The sequence below is a fragment of the Mesoplodon densirostris genome, chromosome 13 (assembly GCF_025265405.1).
Source record: "Mesoplodon densirostris isolate mMesDen1 chromosome 13, mMesDen1 primary haplotype, whole genome shotgun sequence".
Classification (NCBI taxonomy): domain Eukaryota; kingdom Metazoa; phylum Chordata; class Mammalia; order Artiodactyla; family Ziphiidae; genus Mesoplodon; species Mesoplodon densirostris.
Genome location: NC_082673.1, coordinates 29594321 through 29621382, shown reverse-complemented (window position 1 = coordinate 29621382; position 27062 = coordinate 29594321). Strand labels below are relative to the sequence as shown.

At 34.7% G+C, this 27062-nt stretch overlaps 1 protein-coding gene across 1 annotated transcript in view; it reads right to left on the bottom strand.

Annotated features, from left to right (window-relative positions):
* The window catches only part of CNBD1 (cyclic nucleotide binding domain containing 1), a 329575-nt gene extending 304300 nt beyond the window's left edge, over positions 1-25275 (bottom strand). The window contains 2 exon segments of the mRNA XM_060115720.1: positions 2137-2209; positions 25188-25275. Coding sequence (XP_059971703.1) covers positions 2137-2209; positions 25188-25275 — 161 coding nt within the window.
* Positions 25276-27062: the final 1787 nt, after the last annotated feature.

Sequence of the window (27062 nt, the reverse complement as noted above, 5' to 3'; positions counted from 1 at the left end):
CGTGTGTGTGTGTGGGGGGGTATAGTATCAAAACTAAGACTCTTCATATGTTTCATGTATAAAGAAGTATCAATCCTTGAGTCATTTAATTCTCAACCTTTCTGTTTTTATTATGGGGAAAAGTATATTTCATTGGTCATTTTAAACATATAATACATATAGAATATATATGGAGGAACATATTTTTCTTAAATCTCTTCTCAATTGTTGAAATCAATTGAAAGCTTTGTAATCTGAAAGACAATTTCTATGTACACATTTCTGATAAATTGCCTAAAGATGTTTCAGGGAGGAAAAAGGACCTGAATTGCTAAACCTTCATTAATTTGTTGTAGTTTATTTTCTCATTCTAAATAAATACTAATTTTCATATCCAATTTTGTATTTGTAATCTTATATTCTTTTTCTAAAAGAATGACCCAAAACCTATACACAGTTCCCGTAAAATGTGTCCCCTTCCAGGCCCCTGGTGTGTGCCACTGCCTCAAAAGAAAACATCCAAGAAATTCAGGGGAGTGTCTAAGAGAAGGTACAATAAATGTGAGACTTAATAGAGGGAAGTCAGGCAGGACAACCAGACTGCCTGGACCAGATGATGGTCTGATGAGAAAACACTGCCTGGGGCGGGGGGGGAGTCTCAAACCAGGAAGATGAAGACTGATAAAATTTATGGCAGACCCAGATCTAGATGATTTAATCTCTCTTATTATGATTCCCCAAGGGTGGTAGGGAGGTGGGAATCTAGAAATACATATTTTTTTAAATGCCTGGGTTAGAAAGCAAAAGGAAAATAAGAGGAAAGAAGGTGTTCCACTCCAAAAGCCTTAACTAGCTTGTTATGTGTGAAAAAAGGGACCAACATATAAGTTCAACAGTTAAAAACTTGGGTGAGCTTTTTTGAATAACAATAATAAAAATAGTTATGTAGCTCTTACCATGTGTCAGACACAGTTTACTTTACATATATTAGCTCATTTAATCATCTTAATAACTCTTTGAAATGGATATGATTATTATCTCCACTTTACTCATGAGAAAACTGAGGTAAAGAGAAATTAAGTAACCAGTCCAAGACCACACAGCTGGGAAGTGGCTGATCCAGTATTCAAACCAGGCAACCTGACTCCAGAGGGCATGTATTTAATTCTTTACCCTACGCTGAAAGGTGCCAAGAGTGAGGAATGGGCAGAAACATATAATAAAAAAGTATCCTTTAGAGACATTTTTTTAAAAAGCATACCTTCTCTCTTTCTCTGAAAAAGGAGTGGAAAAGTCAATGAAGATGTAGAAATAATTTGAAGTGGTTAAGAGGATGTGATTTAAGATGAAGCAAGTTCCTCACCTAGTGAAGAAAAGTGGGAGGGTAGGTGGACACTGATGGATGGGAAAGAAACTAACTAGTTTTATAATATCAAAAATTCAGGGCCTCCCTGGTGGCGCAAGTGGTTGAGAGTCCGCCTGCCGATGCAGGGGATACGGGTTCGTGCCCCGGTCTGGGAGGATCCCATATGCCGCGGAGCGGCTGGGCCCGTGAGCCATGGCCGCTGAGCCTGTGCGTCCGGAGCCTGCGCGTCCGGAGCCTGTGCTCCGCAACGGGGGAGGCCACAACAGTGAGAGGCCCGCATACCGCAAAAAAAAAAAAAAAAAAAAAAAAAAAAAATTCAATTTGGGAAAAGAAGTTGGCAAGAAAATCGATTTTAAAAAATTATATTTTCAAGTGTCACACATCTTAGGAACCCTGAGCTACGAACCGTAATATTTCTTAGCTATTTGGCTCCTTTGTATCTCAACTAGGCATCTCCTAGGCACTGCTAAAGTACTTGTTTCACTCAGGATTTGTGTTTTCAACCATTTAAAGCTATTTTTTCCCCCTTATGACTGTTTTTGAGGACTACAAAGAGCCCAGCTAGGGATGAGTTATGTTTTCTTCACACTAAACTGTTCCCTTAAAATATGACATATATATTCTGCCCCCTCAATCTGGAGAAATAACCTCCAGGTTTTCAAATGTTTTTATCTGTGTGGTAAATCAGGTACATCTGAGAGTCAACAATGGTTTATTACTATACTTTATCCATGAAACAAACCTATTCATATTCATTTGAATGACAGGAAAAGAAAGGCATGATAACTTACCTGTATTGTATTCCTCTCACGTGGCATAATGTATTCAACTGAGGATAATCAATGTTCTTAAGCATTTGCAAGCCTGAAAAATTAAAAAAAAATCAATTAAAAATGTGAGCAATTTTAGGCGATCTTATTAACAAAGTTTGTAAATACAATTTAATTGCAAACATTCATCATAGTAAAAGAACTCAGTGACTATGGAAGTGAGGTATTAACAGTCTTTGTTACACAAGCAGAATTGAATAGGGTGATTAAAATGAGGAAAGAATTTAATGTTTTTCATTGATGTCAAATCTAGTCTGGAATATTATGTTTGTTTATTTGTTTAATTCCAGTAAATGCTGGTGCTAACATGTGTCATATAATATCACTCCTCTGGAAGTAAGCCTTTCAGAATCTTTATCCTATACCTTTAGAATGTGAACTGGTTCCAGAACTCCAGACATGACAATTAAAAAAAGAGTTTTCTTGAGGTCTCCCTCTCTCTCTTCATCTCCCTCTCCTTCTCTGTAATACTAGTAATTTTTGTTCATTCCTATGCAGGTCCCCATCTTTGGCTAGCTCCTCTTCAGAACTCTATAGAGCACCTTCCAGTGTCTGGATTCAGTTTGCAATTCCTTCTGAAGTTCAAGTGTAAGCAAATCACACATGTTCCCTTACAAGCAGAAAGATAGTAGTCATAGCTAAAAGCAACTAAGTGTGATTCCCCTTCAGTACCAGAAAGAACTGACATCCTTCAAAGGAGATGAAAAGGAAAATAGAATATTGACGACAAGCATCATTACAAAGATGGGCCTTCACATCACTGGTACTCTCCATACCCCAGGAGAATGCATGCTGTTGGAAATGTAAAATGGAAAGCAGTAATAAATACCAAGATGCACATTATTCCTTCCCTTAGTGAACAGGTACTGAGAGAATCAGTGGCCTAATGCATTTCTTACCTTTTTAAGACATATTCATTGACGACATCCCAATAATGAAGAATTAGAATTTGACATGTCCAAACTTATTCATTTTAATTCCAGGTAACTGAATCATAAAATTTCAAAAACTTTTTTTTAAGCCTTTTGTGATCTAAAACGGAATCATCAATAAAAAATAACCACTTCTAAATACAAAACTGAAATCAGTAAAATATAAACAGAAAACTGGTTGCTACCACATGAATCATTACCGTTTAATAAACCTGAAAATACTAATCACATGCTTTAGGTACTTTCTTATCTACTTTACTCAATTAAGCCTTCAGAAAGAAAAACTTACCTAATTGCACTTTAGCATTATATGGAATAATTATTTTAGATGATCCAAGTTACAGCTAGATTATATAAAAAATACTTCTAGTATAGTAATATTTCTGATATGGGATATTATTAAAAATCTTAATTATAGCAGTATTTTTTTCATTTTTAAAAATTTTATTGAAGTATAGTTGATTTACAATGTTGTATTAATTTCTGCTGTACAGCAAAGTGATTGTTATGCACATATATATACATATTCTTTTTCATATTCTTTTCCATTATGGTTTATCACAGGATACTGAATATAGTTTGCTGTGCTATATAGTAGGACATTGTTGTTTATCCATCCTATATATCACAGTTTTCATCTGCTAATCCCAAGCTCACAATCCAGCTGTCCCCCAGTCCCTTCTCCCCCTTGGCAACCACAGGTCTGTTCTCTATATCTGTGAGTCTGTTTCTATTTCATAGATAAGTTCATTTGTATTATATTTTATATCCCACATATAAGTGATATCATATAGTATTTGTCTTTTTCTTTCTGACTTACTTCACTTAGTATGATAATCTCTGGGTCCATCCATGTTGCTACAAATGGCATTATTTCTTTCTTTTATGACTGAGTAATATTTCATTGTGTATATATATACCACATCTTCTTTACCCATTCATCTGTCACACAGTAGTTTTTATATACATGGGTTAAGAAAAGACTTCTACTAAGTATTGGTTTAGTCCATTTTCCTAACCCAGTTAAAGAACAGGGTCAGAAATAGCCCTGAGAACTGGTGTGGACGTAAAAGGGGGATGGTGGTATAGAGATTTGGGAAAAGGACAAGGTTTGAGAAATTCTGACTTTAAAAAGGGCTTTGAAAAAGTAAATATCTTCAACTTTCAGTTAAAGCAAAAATATAAAAATCACAGAACAGATATTATACGACTAAGAATTGCCAGCAAAGAACAGAAAAGTTGAAAACTCACCTTGCCTGAGGAAAGCTGCAGCACCTGAGGGTGCAATATTGCACTGGGTTTGGCACAGCCAAGTAAACTCAAAACCAGAATCAGATGAATGGATAAAGAAGTGTGGCACACATATACAATGGAATATTAGTCAGCCATAAAAAGAAATGAAACTGAATTATTTGTAGTGAGGTGGATGGACCTAGAGTCTGTCATACAGAGTGAAGTAAGTCAGAAAGAGAAAAACAAATACCATATGCTAACACATATATATGGAATCCAAAAAAAAAAAATGGTCATGAAGAACCTAGGGACAGGACAGGAATAAAGACACAGACCTACTAGAGAATGGACTTGGGGATACGGGGAGGGGGAAGGGTAAGCTGGGACAAAGTGAGAGAGTGGCATAGACATATATACACTACCAAACGTAAAATAGATGGCTAGTGGGAAGCAGCCGCATAGCACAGGGAGATCAGCTCGGTGCTTTGTGACCACCTAGAGGGGTGGGATAGGGAGGGTGGGAGGGAGGGAGACGCAAGAGGGAGGGGATATGGGGATATATGTATATGTATAGCTGATTCACTTCGTTATAAAGCAGAAACTAACACACCATTGTAAATAATTATACTCCAATAAAGATGTTAAAAAAAAAGAATAGGCTAGATAGTACTCATAGCCTAGAAGGACACTATACAATTCACAAAAATATTTCTTCACCGATCCTCATTTCCAAGAGGTGTTTGTCACAAGCGTCTTTACATAAAGGCCCTTGAACAATATACTGGATCTTGTCTTTGAAGAGTTCATTAAAAAGAAAAAAACCAAAAGATTTCACCATGAAATTGTAAAGTTGAATTTCTCTGGTGATCAAATTTAATACAGGGATAAAGCTTAAAGAGTTTAAAGAATACTAAGCTTACATTTGTTTTCCAGTCTTTTTCTCTGCTCATGAATATGTCTTACTTGGCCTTTTGACAGAGTAGAAGAGGCTTAACCCTATCATGGGGATAAAAATCAAGGATTTTGACCAGAGTAAGTTTGAAAGGGGATTAGCAGTTGATATAAATGGGTGGCTATAAAGAATTTTAAACTTGAAATTCATGGTGAAATTTAAAAAACAATTATTTTATTGATATAAGGCCCACTATATATTATTGAAATAGAGAAACTAAAATCCAATGTTTTATGTGAGTGACACAATGATCTTTTGTTTACATGTGTTAATGTTTTCTCAAGGGTAGCTATATATTTTCATATTTGTGAAGTATGGTGAATTAAGTATGTTTGTGATAGGAGTTATAAAGATATGTTAAACCATATAAAGATATGTTTTGTGAGTGTTAAAATAAAAGTAAACTATTTTCCTCCAACAACCTTTCCCTCTTAAGAGTAGATAAATATCCCTTGCAAAATCTAAGAGGAAGCAGTAGACTAAGTGAAGACTTAACAATATTGTAAATGAATAACCACTATTTTCTATGAGACTAAATTCATCTGAGTGGCTTATAGGGCAAGGTTAAAGAAATGGACAACAGAGCCAAAGAGAAAATGTGACAACATGTGGAAGTTTCAGAGTATGGTAGGCTAGAAAACAGACCTCTTCAAAGTAGTTGTAGCACACACTCTAATGACTAATCTAGTGATAAGTAGAACTTTGCTTAATACAGTATTCAGAGTGCAAAGAAGCAGTTCAACAGCAATAGCAACAGAAACATTATCACAAACTTTTAGTAAGAATAGCAGTTCTTATATGCAGGAGGTGAATTCTAGCATAAGACTAAAGTACAGAACAAGGAGTTGGATAGGAGTAAAAAGAAAATATACATCAGAGATTATAAGTGAATTAATTCCCCATATATACTTAGATAATTGATCCAGTTCTATGTTTTTAAATAAGTCTAAACTTGTGTAATAATAGAGAATTAAACATACCTATGTTAGTGGTTAACAGTGTGTTTATTCTTTTCCCTTCAAATAATAATTTGTTGTTTTCTAAAATCTCAAAGTTAATTCTCCTTCAAGTAACATTCAATAAACATAAGGCACCTGAAAAATCTCAATTAAATAGACCATCAAGAGGCAAAGGAGTAGTGCCCACTCATGGACTTCTATGAATAAAAGCTGACACACCAACAGGAATAATTATGCAAGTGGGCTTATGTTCTCCCTGCCCCTTGTCTGAGTGGTTAAGATGTTAAAATAGACATATATTAACTGAAAAGGGAAAATAGAGGGGAATGTTATACAACAAATTATTGAAATAGCTTCCCTTTATATCTTGATGAATGCAGTCATCTACATTCATGTTTATTTCCTCAACTCAGATTCGCTTCTCCACTCACTAAAATTTATCTTTCACATTCATTATTTATTAAAATTTGTTTTATTAAAAATTATAGGAAATCTTGTAGTTTTTAGTCCAATAACCTCTTTTCAGTCTTCATTGTACTAACCTCTGTGTGACACTTGACACTGGTGAAGTTTCTACCTACGAGGCTTCTGTGACAGCATTCTCTCCTCGCTTGCTTCTTCCTTATTAGACTGCTCTACCAGCTCCTATCTTCTTTTCTTGAGCATCGATGTTGCCCACCAATCCATTCTCAGTATGCCTGTCTTCTCTTCTCAGTTTAGACCCACCTCTTGCATGACTTTATCAGCACCCACATCTCCAGCTATCACTCATACACTTCGGATCCTCAAATCAAACTCTCCAGCCCAGAACTCTAACTTTCACTCCACTAATATTCCCATGAATGTCATGCAGGAAAATCAGACTCACGATAGCAAAAACTTCACTTAAAATTCCTCTCATACTTCTTTCCCTCAAAATCCTGATCCTCCTCCTGAATTCTCCACCTGGGTGAAGAAAATCTTTGTCACTTTCACAATTCTATCACCAACCTTGGGATCTTATTCTATTCTTTCCCCTTCAGGACCAAGGTGTTATGAAAGCCATCAATTCTGTCTCTTTTGAAATGTTTCCTAAGTATCTTTCAAACATGTCCTCTCCAATCCTAATGGCAGGGCCACTGAAGAGGACCATACTGTGTGCACACTGTGAAGGAGTGCTATTCACATGCATGCAACACGTCAGAACCTTGTTTTAGACCCTCATTGAGCCTCATCTGTACTATTGCCATTACCTCTTATCTAGTCTCCCTGACTCGAACCTCTTCCTTTCCAACACATCCTTCACACTACTATCACAGTACTTCCAAAAATTCCAATGGAGATTACATAACTTTATATGGAATATAATACAATGCCTTTTATAATCATACTCAAGTTGAACCTCATTAAATACCACCACTATGTTCATCTCCCTTGTCCCTCCCCAATCTCTCAACAACACATTTTCTGTCTGCTCCATGAACATACCTTGTCCTTTTTTTTAAGATTTTTTTTGATGTGGACCATTTTTAAAGTCTTTATTGATTTTATTACAATATTGCTTCTGTATTTTGTTTTGTTTTTTTGGCCGTGAGGCAAGTGGGATCTTAGCTCCCTGACTAGGGATCGAACCCACACCCCCTGCCTTGGAACATGAAGTCTTGACCACTGGACTGCCAGGGAAGTCCCATGCCTTGTTCTTCAATATGATATTATCTTTGGTTCTTTCTCAACTTAAAAAATGTATCCATTCATTTAGATCCACCTCAAAAGTTAACCCATCTGTGACATTTAAACTTCTCTTCCCTAGAAAAAAGTAGTTGTGCTAAACCTGAAAATAGTTTCCCTTAAGCAAACATTATCTTTCTTTATGACCTTTCCATTTATACCTAATTTTTCTTTTCTGTTTATCACTATCCCCTAAGGTTAGGATTCATTCCCTGCTTATATATGAAACACTAGAACTTATAAGTGTGCTTCAATTTAAATAAATATTATTTGTTAACTTATAATGAATAAATAATAAGAACATGGCTCTAATATGTCAGGCAAGGGTTAGTTGTATGCAAGGAAAATAAATCAAGGAAAAGTAATGAAGGCAGGAATATATGAGGAATATAAAGTTGTGTTTAAAGAATATTCACCAAAAACTCATAAAAAATAAATGAACAACAAAAAAACAAAACACCATCTGCCCCTTGCAGGCAATACTTTAATCATTTTACCACCTTTCTATATGAGATTGAAGATCATATCAACGTCATTTTTGACATTATACACCATGGCAAAGAGCTCACTAAGTAACAAAGTGTAAAAAGAAGAAAAAACTTTGATCTTCATTAAAACTGAAGATTAAAAATATTTCCTTACTACAAACTCTAAAGAATATCAGTCAAATGATGTTATTTCAATAAATTTTAAAAGAGACATTCAGATGCATACTTCTCTTGTTTGAGGAAATAAGCAGAGTTCTCCAGCGAAAGGTAGGTTCCTTTAGCCCTGAGGGGTAAACCAATGAACTCTTACCTGGAATGGGAAGTTCTTGAGACTGGACACACTAAGAGGAAACCCAAGCCCATGATATATATGGAATGTAGGGCTGCAAAAGGATCCTACCTATACTCATAGTTTTTTTAAGAGTCAGGTTGTTGTGGTGATAAAATAGAGGATAAATGTTAGGTGGCAATCAGCACAGAAGCAGCTGATCTCAGTCATTAAAGAGAAATAGAGAAATCACTACAAAGAAACCTTTGGATTATGAATTACTAATTAGAGACATATGATTTAGGGAAGAGTAAAGAACAAATCTGATGAGAAACTATTCAAAGTTAACATATAAGAAAATTCTATCTGTCTGCTATCCCAGCTCTTTCCCCACCACTATTTATTTTTCTAGCAAGTAACCTGCCTTCAAAATATAACCACTGTTCAATAATCCTGGCACCTAGGCATAACATACTCTTAGGGAAAGCATGAAAAACAATTAACTTATCAAATAAAAATAAAAAAATACACATCAGAAGATGTAGTATGGCAGGGAGTGAGAAGAAAAGCCACACACACATACACACACATACACACGATGAAAGAAAAACAAAGATCTATAAGACATTAAATAGAAATAAATTACAAATGAACAGGTTATATCCAGGAAAGAAGAGAAAAAAATTATGACAAAATGCACATTAGAAATAACAAAAATGACAATAGAGATGTAAGAAAATATAGTCACGGAGCATAGAGGTAAACATAAATAAATAGAGAAAAGAAAAGGAGAAAGTGATAAATGAAGATAGAAAGGTGACACTACATGTGAAAATTGTTCATGAATAAGAAAATAGTAATAATGGCACAGGACAAAATATGCTCATACATATTACACAAGATCACTTTTCTCATATAAAGACCTGAGTCTGAAGAACTAACTATAATACCATGACCCAGAAAGGGAAAGAGAAATCATAGTACATGATTTACAAAGAGACTAGATCATTTAGATGTACTAGGTTCGTAACTAAATGTCACTTTTTCAAAGATAAACTATTATTTTAGCATCCAGGCAAAAGAGGAGGTCTCCTACAAGAGTGAAAACTCAATTTAGTCTTAGTCTTCTCTGCAGAACAGTCCTGGGCAAAGAGTAAGATATACTTATTCTCCAATAAATATAAAGGTAACAAATAAATATAAGACCTCAGAGAATATAAAGTACCATGAGCTCTCTGAAAAATACAATTTGATAACAATACAACTAAAGCTTAAGTAATATGGACTCTACTAATAAACAGTAAATTCTGTAAGCCTTAACACAAACAATAAATTCTTCATAGATTCTAGTGACAATAGTGTAAATAATGAGTAACAAATTGAAAGTTACAATGGAGAAGTGGAAGTATAAAATATATTTATATAGATTCCCTCATACAGCAAATAATTAATAGTTACAGTTTAAAGAATATTTTAAAATAATGGATGTTTAATAATAATATATGAAGGTATGAATGAAATTAGCCAAACTTAGATTTTACTATTCAGATTAGACATTAATAATCAAATTAAGATGTGCAGAGACAAAGTTGTCTCATTTCATACCAGATTGTGAACATCCATTGTCTAAATTTGTTAAATCAAGAAAGGTTTAGGTATGAAGACTTACTATGAAATATCTTTGTGTTCCAAATTATATGGCCTTAAAATTTATAAATCAAAAATCTCAGCAGTTGTAAATTAACTGTACTTCAATTTTAAAAATTGTTAAAAAAAAAAAGATCAAATTGGAAAAAAAAATCTCAGGAGACAAAAAAACTTCCACAGTATCTTCTCTTCCTTTTCACCCAAAAATTAAGCAGAAAATGAGTCACTGAGGATATAAATAATCTACATAATTAATGAGATATATTAATCATATATCAAATCTATTCTTTTTTTTTACAACTTTATTGGAGTATAATTGCTTCACAATGGTGAGTTAGTTTCTGCTTTATAAGAAAGTAAATCAGTTATACATATACATCTGTTCCCATATCCCTTCCCTCTTGCATCTCCCTCCCTCCCACCCTCCCTATCCCACCCCTCCAGGCGGTCACAAAACACCGAGCTGATCTCCCTGTGCTATGCGGCTGCTTCCCACTAGCTATCTACCTTACGTTTGGTAGCGTATATATTTTCATGCCTCTCTCTCGCTTTGTCACAGCTTACCCTTCCCCCTCCCCATATCCTCAAGTCCATTCTCAAGTAGGTCTGTGTCTTTATTCCTGCTTTACCCCTGGGTTCTTCATGACATTTTTTTTCTTAAATTATATATATATGTGTTAGCATACGGTATTTCTCTTTCTCTTTCTGACTTACTTCACTCTGTATGACAAACTCTAGGTCTATCCACCTCATTACAAATAGCTCAATTTAATTTCTTTTTATGGCTCAGTAATATTCAATTGTATATATGTGCCATATCTTCTTTATCCATTCATCTGATGATGCACACTTAGGTTGTTTCCATCTCTGGGCTATTGTAAATAGAGCTGCAATGAACATTTTGGTACATGACTCTTTTTGAATTATGATTTTCTTGGGGTATATGCCCAGTAGTGGGATTGCTGGGTCATATGGTAGTTCTATTTGTAGTTTTTTAAGGAACATCCATACTGTTCTCCATAGTGGCTGTATCAATTTACATTCCCACCAAGAGTGCAAGAGTGTTCCCTTTTCTCCACACCCTCTCCAGCATTTATTGTTTCTAGATTTTTTGATGATGGCCATTCTGACAGGTGTGAGATGATATCACATTGTACTTTTGATTTGCAATTCTCTTATGATTAATGATGTGGAGCATCCTTTCATGTTTTTCTTGGCAGTCTGTTTATCTTCTGTAGAGAAATGTCTATTTAGATCTTCTGCCCATTTTTGGATAAGGTTGTTTGTTTTTTTTTGTTACTGAGCTTCATGAGCTGCTTATAAATTTTGGAGATTAATCCTTTGTCAGTTGCTTAATTTGAAAATATTTTCTCCCATTATGAGGGTTATCTTTTGGTCTTGTTTATGGTTTCCTTTGCTGTGCAAAAGTTTTGAAGTTTCATTAGGTCCCATTTTTTTTAATTTTTGTTTTTATTTCTATTTCTCTAGCAGGTGGGTCAAAAAGAATCTTGCTGTGATTTATGTCATAGAGTGTTCTGCCTATGTTTTCCTCTAAGTGTTTGATAGTTTCTGGCCTTACATTTAGGTCTTTAATCCATTTTGAGCATATTTTTGTGTATGGTGTTAGGGAATGATCTAATCTCATACTTTTACATGTACCTGTCCAGTTTTCCCAGCACCACTTATTGAAGAGACTGTCCTTTCTCCACTGTACATTCCTACCTCCTTTATCAAAGATAAGGTGACCATATGTGCATGGTTTTATCTCTGGGCTTTCTATCCTGTTCCATTGATCTATCTTTCTGTTTTTGTGCCAGTACCATACTGTCTTGATTACTCTAGCTTTGTAGTATAGTCTGAAGTCAGGGAACCTGATTCCTCCAGCTCCGTTTTTCACTCTCAAGATTGCTTTGGCTATTTGGGGTCTTTTGTGTTTCCATACAAATTGTGAAATTTTTTGTTCTAGTTCTGTGAAAAATGCCACTGGTAGTTTGATAGGGATTACATTGAATCTGTAGATTGCTTTTGTTTGTAGAGTCATTTTCACAATGTCGATTCTTCCAATCCAAGAACATGGTATATCTCTCCATCTATATGTATCTTTAATTTCTTTCATCAGTGTCTTATAATTTTCTGCATACAGGTCTTTTGTCTCCTTAGGTAAGTTTATTCCTAGATATTTTATTCTTTTTGTTGCAATGGTAAATGGGAGTGTTTTCTTGATTTCACTTTCAGATTTTTCATCATTAGTGTATAGGAATGCCAGAGACTTCTGTGCATTAATTTTGTATCTTGTTACTTTACCAAATTCATTGATTAGCTCTAGTAGTTCGCTGGTAGCATCTTTAGGTTTCTCTATGTATAGTATCATGTCATCTGCAAACAGTGACAGCTTTACTTCTTATTTTCCCATTTGGATTCCTTTTATTTCCTTTTCTTCTCTGATTGCTGTGGCTAAAACTTCCAAAACTATGTTGAATAAGAGTGGTGAGAGTGGACAACCTTGTCTTGTTCCTGATCTTAGTGGAAATGGTTTCAGTTTCTCACCATTGAGGACAATGTTGGCAGTGGGTTTGTCATATATGGCCTTTATTATGTTGAGGAAAGTTCCCTCTATGCCTACTTTCTGCAGGGTTTTTATCATAAATGGGTGTTGAATTTTGTCAAAAGCTTTCTCTGCATCTATTGAGATGATCACATGGTTTTTCTTCTTCAATTTGTTAATATGGTATATCATGTTGATTGATTTGCATATATTGAAGAATCCTTGCATTCCTGGAATAAACCCCACTTGATCATGGTGTATGATCCTTTTAATGTGCTGTTGGATTCTGTTTGCTAGTAATTTGTTGAGGAATTTTGCATCTATGTTCATCAGTGATATTGGCCTGTAGTTTTCTTTCTTTGTGACATCCTTGTCTGGTTTTGGTATCAAGGTGATGGTGGCCTCATAGAATGAGTTTGAGAGTGTTCCTCCCTCTGCTACATTTTGGAAGAGTTTGAGAAGGATAGGTGTTAGCTCTTCTCTAAATGCTTGATAGAATTCGCCTATGAAGCCATCTGGTCTTGGGCTTTTGTTTGTTGGAAGATTTTTAATCACAATTTCAATTTCAATGCTTGTGATTGGTCTGTTCATATTTTCTATTTCTTCCTGATTCAGTCTTGGCAGGTTGTGCATTACTAAGAATTTGTCCATTTCTTCCAGGTTGTCCATTTTATTGGCATAGAGTTGCTTGTAGTAATCTCTCATGATCTTTTGTATTTCAGCAGTGTCAGTTGTTACTTCTTTTTCATTTCTAATTCTATTGATTTGAGTCTTCTCCCTTTTTTTCTTGATGAGTCTGGCTAATGGTTTATCAATTTTATCTTCTCAAAGAACCAGCTTTTGGTTTTATTGATCTCTCTTAATGTTTCCTTCATTTCTTTTTCAGTTATTTCCAATCTGATTTTTATGATTTGTTTCCTTCTGCTAACTTTGGGGGTTTTTTGTTCTTCTTTCTCTAATTGCTTTAGGTGCAAGGTCAGGTTCTTTATTCGACATGTTTCCTGTTTCTTAAGGTGGGCTTGTACTGCTATAACTTCCCTCTTAGAACTGCTTTTACTGCATCCCATAGGTTTTGGGTTGTCGTATCTCCATTGTCATTTGTTTCTAGGTATTTTTTTTAATTTCCTCTTTGATTTCTTCACTGATCACTTTGTTATTAACTATTGTATTGTTTAGTCTTCATGTGTTTGCTTTTTTTACAGATTTTTTTCCTGTAATTGATATCTAGACTCATAGCATTGTGGTCAGAAAAGATACTTGATACAATTTCAATTTTCTTAAATTTACCAAGGCTATCAAATCTATTCTTAAACAGCATATCTAAACTGAAATTATAAAATATCAAGAAAGTAAATACAGTGACTGCTTTTATGAATCAATGGAATATAATTAGTCTTTCTCTGGGATAAGTACTTTCCCCAAAATATTTATATTACAAGAAAGGAGAAAGAATTAAGCATTCAATGCAATAAGTTAGGAAAAGGAAATTAAAATAAATAACAGAAATAAAAGAGAGAAATTGGAAAAGTAGAAATTAACAAACTTATAAAACAAGAAAAACTGTAGAAGAGTAAAATTCAAGAGCTGGTTCTTTGAAGGGATAAAAACTACTGGCTTAACTAAACAAGGATAAAATATCATAAGTACTCAATATCAGAAATACAACTTTGAAGTAATTAATGATAAATATCATTATATAGATAATCATAGTATTTTTCAAAACTATGTGCCAAACTAATTAAAATTCTGATTAAAAATGAAAGACTTTTCAGGAAAATGCATATTACCTAAATTGACCCTAGAAGGGAGGGAAAACCTAAATAAATAAATTGTCTTGAAAAAAGTAGTAAATAATCTCACAGTAGTTTCCTCTCTCTCTCTCTCTCTCTCTCTCTCTCATACACACACACACACACACACACACACACACAAATGTACGTAACCAAGGTGTTATCACAGGTGAAATCCATCAAATCCTTATAGGAGAAATAATTGTAATACTAGCTAAATGTTTCAGAACACAGAGAAGAAACGCTTCCAAATTTCTTTGATATAAAACAATGATACCCAAATGGGATGACAGTGGGGAAAAGAAAACCAGAGACTGATCTCGTGTATAAATAAAAATGAATATTATAATTTTATAGTGCCCAGAAACATATTAACACCATAACACCACACAAAAAACTAAGATTTATCCTAGTAATTCCAAGAAATTTCAACTACAAATTATAACCATATAACTTACCACAAGTCAACATTTTAAAAATCATAATCTCCAGATACAGAAGTATTCAGTAAAAGTCAATATTGTTTTTAAATAATTTAAGTAGAAAAAAGTTTCTTTATTTGATGAATATATCAAACCAAAAGACAGCATCATGTTTAATGTTGGAACACTAGAAGCAATAGCATAAATTCAGTAACAGCTTACAAATACCACTAGTGCTACACATGTCTGGAAGTACCAAGCAACACAATTTGATAAAAGAAATACACAAGTTATAAAAATTAGAAGAAAAAAGACAAAAAAAGATCACTGAGCACAGATCACCATAACAAATACAATAGTAATAATGACAAGGTTTTAAATACTGTGAGAATTACTAAAATGTGACACAGAGATGAGAACTGAGCAAATGCTGTGGGAAAATGGTGCCAATAGACTTACTTGACCCAAGGCTGCCACAAACTTTTATTTTGTAAAAAATGCAATACCTACAATGTGTAATAAAACAAGGTATGCCTGCCTGTTAAAAAAAAAACTGAAAGAAAAAGAGAGAAACAAAAATAATTGATAATATTGTAATTATATAAGTAGAAAACAGAATTGCATAGACTGAAAATCCATTAGGGTATTGGCTGAAGTGGTTGATTATGGAAGTAACCAAATATTCAATAGCTTGCCCCTTTCCCTGAAGAAATGAGTTGCAAAAGCATTGAGGGTAGTAGAGGAAGGTAGGCATCAAAACCAGCTGTAGGTTTGGGGAGAATGGTAGGGTGTCCCAGTGGACAAGACCAGGATGTGGTGGGCATCCACATGTGGGGTGGGCCTGTGCAGAATATCAGAGGCCAAGAGGGGTAAGGAGAGCAAAGCTGGATGGGGGACGGGATGTGCCATTGTCGAGTGTAGGACCCTTAGTGGGGATGGGGTGGCCATAGTATGAAAGATTGGCTATACACAATGGAACTGATCAAATGTATTAAGGTTAATAGGAGTAAGGTTTCTTACTTGAGAGAAGATAGTTACAAATACAGAAAGTCAAAATGACTGTAGTGTTGCCTTGGACTTGAATGAATTGGTGTAAACTCATGGCTTTCATAGGTATAAATTGATATGCAAATAAACATAAATGTACATTTTTATTCCTTAGATCTGTCCACTGAGAGGGCCTGGGGGCAGTGACACTCTAACATCAATGAACACACATAGCACCCAAAGCTTGATTTTTATATCTAATTCTGCATTAAAATAAACTAGGGCTCTTTGGGAAAAGAGCTGGTCTGCAGGATCAAGTAGGGAAAAGTACAAGATGAGCCTGAAAAATCTTACTGCTCCAGAAAGCAAGGAAATGCTTAAACCACCTTGAAGGTATTCCCAGTGGCCAGACTGAACAATTAAACAATTTGGGCATCAAAATATATAATGATAGTAATTAATTAAAACCCTTTGAATAAACTAGGAAATCATAATTTTACATTGATTGATTAAATATTTCATGAGAAAAGGGGTATTTATATATTCTCAAAATACCTTTTCACAAAACACTTATTAATTACAAAAGGGGGAAAAGCAAATTTACAGCAGAGAAGCTCTCTGGGTACCACCTTAGTCAACTGATTAAACTGAAATTATGTGCCACCTGGTAAGATGGAAGGAGAACACAGAAACACTTCTATGACATTCCTGCCAAAGATTTCTAACTTGAATCTAATCATAAGGAAATATCAGACAAACCAAACTGAAGCATATTCTTCTAAATAATAGTTTGTAACTCCCAGCATCAAGGTCATGAAAGGCAAGGAAAACTTAAAACCTGTTCCAGACTAAAGGAGATCGAAGAGATAAGACGATGAAATGCAACATGAGATTTTGAATTGGCTCCTTTTACTTAAGAATTATCAGAACAATTGGCTACATTTAAACGGGGTCTAAGGATTAGATTAAAGTAATTTATCTGTGTTAAATTCCTGATTTTGATGAATGTATTGTGCTTATGTAATAAGAGAATTTCATTGTTTTTAAGAAATGAATACCAAAATATTTAAGGATGATGGAGCGTCAAATGGCTCTGGAAAAAATATGTTTCTTTTTATTGAATTTACAACATTTCTGTAAAATTGTGGTTTCAAATTCTTTATTTTTTTTAAATTCAATAGCCCTCTCATATGATGACTTTTATAGTTAGAAAATATAATGAGAAAAAACATCTTCATAATAGTAAGGAAAAAATGTAAAATACCCAGGAATAAATTTTATTGAGTGTCATAAAAAGGACACTTGCATAACTTGGAAGTAGAAAGGTTGAATAAAGATACCAGTTCCTGAGTAGGAAGACTCAATATCACAAGAATGTCAATTCTTCATAAGTTAATTTTAAATTTAGCACATTTTCCAATTAAAATACCAAAATGTTTACTTGCTGAAGAAGACCAAATAGTTCTAAAGTTCACACAGAAAAATAAAAATGGGAGAATAGCCAGTAAAAGTCTTTTAAAAAAGAGTAATCAGTAAAGGTTAATCTTACCAGATATTGAAATATAATGCTTCAAAATTATAACAGTTTAACATGAATGCATATATAGACAAGAGATTAGTGGAAAAAGTAAATAATATATTCCAGAAATAGATCCAGAATGCATACAAAAATTTAGTATTTAATAAAAACTGGTATTTCAAATTAGGAGGAAAAAAAGAATTACTCAACAAATGGTGTTAGTACAGTTGGTTGATCACTTGCAAAAATATTATGTTGTAGCTTTACATCACTATTCTAAAGTAAATGTATTCAAAATAAATTCCAGATGCACCAAATATTTAATAAGCTTGATACTGAAAAGTAAAATTATATAAATACTAAGAGAAAGCATGGAGGAATTATGTTTAAATCTTGGAATGGAAAAATGACATTCTAAGCAAGAATCAATAACAGAGGAAAAAAACTACACAAACATTCTAAAACCTTTGTAGGACACAAAAATCATAAAGACAAAAGAAAAATGCAAACTGAGAAGAATATTTGTAAAGTATATGCCGTGCCAAAGGGCTAATTTCTTTTATAAACAAAGAGTTTTTTTTAAATAAAGAAAAAATAAATCTCAGTGAATAGTTAAGGGACATAAACAGGCTGTTCACATAGATACAAATGGCCACAAATATATGAAAAGGTTCTAAACCTCACTCTAAGAAAAGTGAACTTAAAGAGCAATTAAAACTGTTTTCAATTAATTTATTGGCAAACAGTGTGTTTTATAGTACATGATATTAGCATAAATGTTGTAAAATAGAAGTTCGTATACACTGATGGTAGAACTAGAAATTAGTACAACATCTTTGGAAGACTATTTGTCAGTAGTTATCAAATTAAAATGCACACATTCTTTGTCCTTGAAGTTCTGTTGAAACACTTGCTTACCAACTTAAAAACATACATAGAGAATGTTTATTTGATTTAAACAGCAAAACTTGCTAGAAACAAATTCCCACCATATTAGTTAGGGTCCAGTAGCCAGGGAACAGAAACCATATCAGTATTTTTAATGGAAAAAAATTGATACAAAGAACTGTTAAGTGTTAGAAAACTGAAAAGAAAAGAAAAAAAGGGGGGAACACCAAATATCATGCAGAAAGCATCTACCACCCTTATTTCAGCTGATGAAACAAAGGAAAGAGGTTTAATTACCAAAACTTAGAAGCTTGGAGAAATGGCCCTACAAAGCTGAGACACATCCCTCTGAGGACAGGACATAGTAGCTGGCACTGAATTTTTGAGGGGGTGCAATGGGGCTATTTCTGAGACTGTTGGTAAAACTGCAAATGGAATAAACTGCTGCTGTTGGAACAAACAGCCACGGCTTGGGTGAAAAAGACACATTGTTGGAGAGACACTCACAAGAAGCAAACCAGAAATGGCAATCAAAAGAATGAACACTTTCCTTAACTTTCCTCCTGCCTTTCAATCCCCCTCTAACACCTGCTATTGACAGAGCTTAATAGGAAGCCCCCTGGCTTCCTGGGAAAAACTGGTTTGCAGAGTCCCAGCCCCAACCTCATGAAGCAGAATATAAAAGGGTGGACTTGAAGATGAGACACAATAATTTAAACATCCATTAGTACTATTTTGGTGTACTCAAGCAATAAAATATAATGTAATGACTAAAATAAATATATATACATATATAAATATGAATATGCATGGAAAATTTCAAGAAAAAAATGTTTTTATGATAGTTACTTCTGAGGATAAGATCAGGAGTAAGAGTTGGGAGGAAGACTCACTCAAATTTTAACATTTTCTTGTGCCTGAGGCATATGCTATTTATGTAATAATTTGTAAAAGAGAACTATTCACCAAAACTCCTATAAATTGTGAGACTTGTTCATTTTTCTGTCAATTTACTAAACACTTGTATGCTAGGCATTGGAGAAACAAATGTGAGGGATAACCACTTATTTCTAGATATTCACCTAATTAGAATCATAGCCCTAAGGCACAAGCATATGAGGTTTCTAAGTGAAGTTAAAGGTGATAAGGATAGAAAGGGTGGAGAGAAAGTGCTAAGGGAGCTCAGAGATATGGAAGAGATTACTTCATACTGGAGGGCAGTGGTCTCCAACCTTTTTGGCACCAGGGACCGGTTTCGTGGAAGACAAGTTTTCCACTGACCAGGGTGGCAGCGTTGCGGGGATTAGATGGTTCAGATGTTAATGCGAGCGATGGGGAGTGGCAGATGAAGCTCCGCTCGCTTGCTCACCCGCTGCTCACCTCCCGCTGTGTGTCCCAGTTCCTAACAGGTCCCCCGGACTCGTACCAGTCAACAGCCCCTGGGGTTGGAGATCCCTGCTGGAGAAGATAGGAGAGTCTTTGTGGAGATGAAAGTCACTGAGCAGAACTTTGAAGAATTGGAATGATAGGGACAAATAGAGCAAGATAGAAGGGAACCTCAGAGGAAACATGAGCTAAGGCAGGAGAGTATGGTGAGGAGTATAATGGTGTAACTCAAGGAGTAACTTTCCCCCTCAGCATGAGAACTCTCCAGCTCTATTTACAAGAGACCAGATAGAGGGTGTTAACCAGATTGCTAGGGAATATTGCTTATGAAATCAATGATGCCTGATTGATGAGTTGTACCTGGACTAGGACAAACTAGTGATGATCTGTAAGTACCTGAGCCACAGAAATGGGCTTCCCTGAGTATAGTGATAATTTTTGTAACTGAGAAGTTCTATGCCTATGGAATTTTTATAAGTCATAATTATAAAAATTGGCTCCTGCAGGTATGAATTTTAAGCCAAGGCTATTTATCACCTGCCCTTTGTGACTCTCATTACCTTGAACCTGAACCACCACCTGGGGGGGCCAAAGAGGACTGTGGGCTACTGCCTAGGCAGCTGTGAGAACTGCTTCCACAAAAGGGAAACACCTGATTCTGCCCCCTGGAAGATTGTGATTCTATCCTATATCCTTCTGAGCACAGGTGCCAAATATGGTCATGTGATTGTTTACTTGGACCGAGAAAGCCCTCTTGTCCCCTTGAGCAGTAATGCAGATGGGTTTAAAGAACATCAGTCAAAACATTTTAGCTACAGTGGAGAGTTCAATCAATAGCAGTGTAAAGTCTAGGACATGAAAGACAGATTTTAGCCAAATTATGAAAAGTTTAAATGCCAGACTGAGGGAAATGGATAGTAATCTAAGTTTTGGAGGCAAGTAAGACCCTGATATCTTTTGAGCAGAGAATTAATATGATCAAATTTATTTTGTAATTGTCATATCAGAAAGGAAATCTGGTCCACAATATATGTTGGAAGGAAGGTGATAGAGGATCCAGATGGCTGAGGGATTGATAACAGAGGACCGATGCAGGAGGTACTTCTGAGACTGCTGAGAACAGAACAGCAAACTGAAACTGACGGGTGACCTGGTGTGACCTCTAGTGGAGAGAACTGATTTGCAATGCATTGCAATTACTTCAAGGTTTTCTGCCTGAACACCCCAGTCATGATTAAGCAAGTTTAAGTTAAAATAACAATTTCTAAAGGCCATTCAATATCTAACAGAAAGTACGAGCACACGGAGATAGTTATAACGGTGGTAAGAAAAAAAAGTAGAAACAGTGCTTTTTCAATAAAATATTCATCTTTTCTCCTTTGGGATTTAAAAAAAGATAAAAGTGACTTTTACACTGAAAAACAGAAAAAAATAATTTTCAAATATTTCCTTTCTTAAATTATCTGATGGTATTTTCCATAGGGACTATTATTGATTACACAAACACAGAGACATACACAAATATTCAACAATTTTTTATCTTTAATTCCTTCTTGGAATATCCATTCTCATCTCTTTCAACTGTTTTTCAGCCTTGCTTTCTTTATCCATTACAAAGTCTGCTTCTTCACTGACAAGCCCCCTCTTTTTCTTATTTTTACTCCTGAATGGTGTAAAACTTTAAAATGGAGCAATATTCACCTTTCCAGATAAATATATACCTTGAAACTCCTTTAATCTTTAGCTGCTAAAGAACTGAAAACTCTCAAATTACAGGAAATGCCCTTGAAGTTTTAGGAATGATGAAACCATTATTTCAGGTTTTCTGTAAATGTATGCTCATAACATGAAAAAAAAGAGCAAAGGAAAACATTCACTTAGGAGTAGTATCTTGTTTCTAAATTCCTTCAAGTGTCTCTGGTCTTCTCTTGAATGCTTTTTTTTCTTCTTCTTCTACAGCCTCACATGTTGGAAGAAGCAAAACGTACCTACAAATATCTTGTGAACTTGAAAGCCTTTTTTTTACTGGGAAAACAAACAAACAAAAAATCCTTTGGTTAAAGCACAGAAATTCTTTCTACCAGATAAACCAGTAAGCAAAATGTAAAGCACATTTTTGAAATTGTCCTTTCTTAGAAAGATAAGCCTAATAAGCATGAATAAAATAAAGGTATAGCTTATTAACCCAAAAAAGGTATCTAACTGGACCACACTCCTAATCGTAGTATGAAATGGTTTCCTCCAGCCAAATGCTAAAATACGGCTCCATGTCTCCTTAAAAAGAATTTTAAAGACATCTTTCTTCCTTTTGTCTCTTCAGGAAATCAACTTCTAGTAATAATGGGTCAAGCATGTCCCTAGGTCAGATGCTATTTCATGTAGGTGGTAAAATTACTGCAGGTTTTGCTGACTGTAAGGTATTTAAAACAATTCTTATCCAGAGTAAAAAGTGGCATGAGTCTTTTGCTTTTGAGAAGAATCACCTCTTTCCTAGCATAAGCATGCTATGAAGAATAGAGACACAAGTCAAAGAGACTATAGAAGGAGAAGACTTGGAAGTTTCAAAGAAAATATTTGTAAGTGACTCAAGAAGCTTAACTGCTTGGAGTGTTTTTGAGTCTGAACTTCAGAGTTAAACAGACAGCACTGGGGGTGGGGAGGAGTTGAAGATGAGGATACATTCTCTTCCTTAAATCTAAAGTGTCAAAGTACTGAAAATGGCAAAATTCAACAAATGCATAACCATCATTTAACTAGTAATCTGTGCAGGGGATTTCAGGGTAGTGGGCAAGGAGGAAACCAGAGTGCTGCTTCACTCTGGTTTGTTGTTGTTTTCATGAGTAGAGAAAATTCATTACATGGATGATACTATGAAGAGTCTCTATCACTTGACAACTATGTGAACTTTAGCATGAAACTTAAGCCTCACTATGCCTAACTGTAAAATAGACCATGTGTTAGTTTTCTATTGCCACTGTAAAAATTACCAGCAACCTACTGGCTTAAAGACAACACAACATTATTATCTTACAGTTCTGGAAGTCAGAAGTCTGATATCGGTCTCACTAAGCTAAAATCAAGCTGTCGGCCGGACTGTATTCCTTCTAGAAGTTCTTGGGGAGAATCCATTTCTTTACCTTTTCCAGCTTCTAGGGGCTACCTGAATTCCTTGGCTCATGGCCCCCTTCCATCTTCAAAGCCAGTAATGGTCAGTCAAGCCTTTCTCATCCTGCATCTGACTCATAAATGCTTCCTCCTTCCACCCAGAAGGACTCTTGTTATTACAGTGGGACCAGCAGATAATCCAGAAGACTCTCCCATCTCAAGATCAGCTGTTTAGCAGCCTCAATTCCATCTTCCATTCCTCTTCATTCCACTTGCCAAGAAGCATAGCATCTTACAGGTTCAGGGTATTAGGACATGGACATCATTGAGGGCCATTGTTCTGCCTACACCAGAGCTCATAAGTTCATTGCAGGAAATAAATGAAATAACAGCATAACATGCAAAATGCTCACACACTGCTTATAGAAAGCCCTCAATAAACATTATTCACATATAAAATTTATAGAGAAGATAGACATGATTCACTAAATGTAACCTAGCTAATTGCATTCAAAGTAAACCAGAATGTATATAATGCCTAGATTTTCCTTAAGGTCCTTAACTGAGCCTTCCTATTTATGTCCATTACATTTTGAATCACTCCCTTTTATAACTCCTTTATAATTCAGGTTCAGTCGTATTATGGATTGAAAGCATTCTCACATACGCTTTCCTGAGATCATTGTTTCAGCAGTGATGATAGAGTTCGCTAAGGGAAATTGCCGACTTGCTAGAGTTAGCAAAAAGACAGTTACTGAGCAAGCAGGACACGTCTCTAAAGAGAAGTCACACTTAGAACATCAAGCATCAACCTCTAAAGGGAAAATTGGGGGCTCCACTGCTTTCCATTATGCTCTATTCAGTTCTGAGACCTAAATTGCTGCTGATTTTTCATCTTTTAATCACTTCACACAAGTTAAGTATCCTTGGGAGACACTACAGAGGGTAGCACATATCTCATCCCATTGATTCTAAATTAATTTGATCTTTTAACTCCCAGATACTGCACTTCCTAGGCTGCTAAAACAGAAACTGTCTTAGGGTGACTTTTTTTCTGCACAGTACAAGCTGTGTTTTTTGGCAAAATTGCATTTAATATTTATTTCAACTCGCATTGAAATATAACTTTGGCTATATACAAGAAATGTTTCATAACAATAATAAAAACATATAAAATAACATGTTTAGGAATAAATTTGATTTAACATAAGGACTTTGTCTAATGCTGTTCAAGACATAAGTGTAGCATTACCCATTTCAAAGGGTATCAACTCCTGCCTGTGGCAACTTTTTTCCCTGGAGACTATGATCATTAATTTAAAAATAGGTATACATAAAAGAGTCAACTCTCACAGGAAGATAAAAGAATAGATGGGTTAGCTTTTTCAGATCAATACCAGAAATCTACCCAATGAGTATTAAAATAATAAGGTAAACGCTTTATTGAAGTTGAAAGAGTCACAATTATTACCACTGGTATCTGAAAGATTTTTAAAATCTCAACTATTACTGGGACTATTACATATTATTAGTCAGTATATTGGTGACCAAATAATAGATCTATGAATTTGATGGCTATGAAGAAAAGTCTTGAGAAAAATATTCTGGGTTAGGTTGACTATATAAAATAAGAAAATACTGTAAATTGTATAAACTTGAAAATATTTATAATTCTTATGATATCATAAATCAAAAACTACAAAATTAAAATAAAATGGGAATAAATTTCAAAACAAGGATAATGGGAATTATCTCTTATTTTTCTTAAAAAATTTAAATAATAATTCTCCTAGTAAAAAGTATGTATTAAATAGCTTATGAAAGGCAGTAAAACTAACTCTGGGTAGGCACAAGAAGATCTGTCAGAAACAAGGGGCCTGATCATCGGTAAGCCGAGTGACCTCTCTGAGCTTTTGTTTTCTCTCCTCTTTAAAAGTATTTGTTACTTGAAGCTCTGAGAGTTCATAAAAACCTTCATTTTACTGGGTAAAAATACTGGAGACCTACAGAATAGAAATGGCTTCAGGAGGACAAAGTAGGAATTGCACATCTATGTTCTTTCCATTCCACTATGCTGTCAATAAGACTCCCAGTGTGTCTGCCAACCCTCAAATGCCCCTCTTCTTTTCTCTGGGGTAAGTACACTGAAAACAATGGCAGACCCTCAAGATTTTCCCCACTCACTTGGAATACTGAGAAGTGGAGGAGGAGACACATTGCTTACAGCTATCATTTGAGATAAAATGGTTGCTGGGAGAGAAGACATAGGCATCTTGACAGCTCAAAGGCAGCTAACCAGAGGCTATTTGAGAGGTAAATGAACACTCTTTTCCTTGAGGCATCACAAAGCAGAAACCTCAAGGTACTCTCTGATAGGTTGAGTATTATGAAATCTTCATGTTCAAAGTTCTTCTACGTGTGTACAACATTCTGAGAGGGAAACCTAGACCAGGAAGAATGATATTCTAGTCTAGTGGAACTTATGAAGGAGGCCTTGTGAGCTATAGTGAATAGTAGGACTGAAGAGGGAAATAATACTGTACAGGCAGATACAGCAGAATCAATAGCACACATGAGTCTAGGTTAGGTAAAGGAAGAATTCATGTCATTGATCTTCTATTGTCCAGAGCCTTTTTTCAGCTTACTAAATGTCTACACTACATATTGGAGACCCTTTTGTAGCAGCAGCAACAGGATATTTATACTGCTTTCCACAGCTACATACATAGAGTAAAACATACTTTTTAACAATCAGACTCAAATAAACTCACCACATTCTGCTAGGTGTGATATATATTTCTCTTATTTTCTGCTGCTTCACAGTAATTAAGGCTCATTACAATGTCTAGGATTTAGAATCTTAATATATCTTTTACTTCTGTGTATCATCTCAGAAGGGTTTTAAAAATATTTTCTGGGGTCATAACTATAATGGGTTATGCACAAAAGGACTGTGACTGACTCCTGAGCATGATATATAGTGATAAATATTTATCCACCAACTTCATCTAGAAAAGACTAATAACAAGAATTGAAAACTTTAGTTGTATTACAAAAATAACACGTTTATCTTGCAACAGTTCCTACTGAATTGTTTCTGCACAATAAAATTACTTCACCATAACTTTTCAGTTGAATATATTTTCTTGTCCCTAGTTCTATAAACTCTGGACTCAGTGTAGACTCAAATTTTTTTGGTACATCATTGCTTTTAATCTTGTATTTTTTTCTACACTAGCCAGTTACCTTCACCTGTATAGCTCCCACCTCAGAATGGCACCTAGCCATCCCAACTGTACCCCCTTGTGAATTCCTATGCCTTCATTTGACAGACTATCCCAGATCCATTCTCTTCCTAATATTACATTTAAAGCTCAAAGAACCAAGGACATCTTTTAAAAAGTTAATTATAAAAGACGCCTGCATTTTTCATGGATTTTTAAACAGATGGGGCTATATTAGGTGGGTTTTTTTTCCCCTTTGGCAAGTTGTTTTGATCAAATGATGTAAGAAAAGAAGTTTTCTAAGGCCCTAAGTTCATACTGATCAATTTCCTTTCTGATTCCAATTTCATAAGTTTTTATTTTTATTTATTTTCTAGTTCTTTTCCCTTATTTTTAAAATTTTCACCTTTTTTCTGTTCTATATTTCATATACAAAAAACTATATGTACTGAAAGATAATTAGCATCATAATAATTTCACATCAATTGGACCTTGCTTGAAAACAACTGAAAAATATACGTGTGTGTGTGTGTATATATATATATATATATATATATATATATATATATATATATATATATATATATATAGTGACAATGCAAGTAAACAAGAACATAGAACATTAAGGAAGAAATAGCAAAATAAGCAATTAAAAATCTTACTTCATTTTATCTAAATCTATGTAATCTTCATGATTTTGTGTGAACATCTGTTAGTATCTGCTGGTATATGTCTAAAGAGAATCCAACAAATCACAAACTAAGCTTCCCCCAAATGTTTTTGATAAGTCCCTGCAATATATTCTGAATAGTCTTAAAATTCATTCCAAGAACAA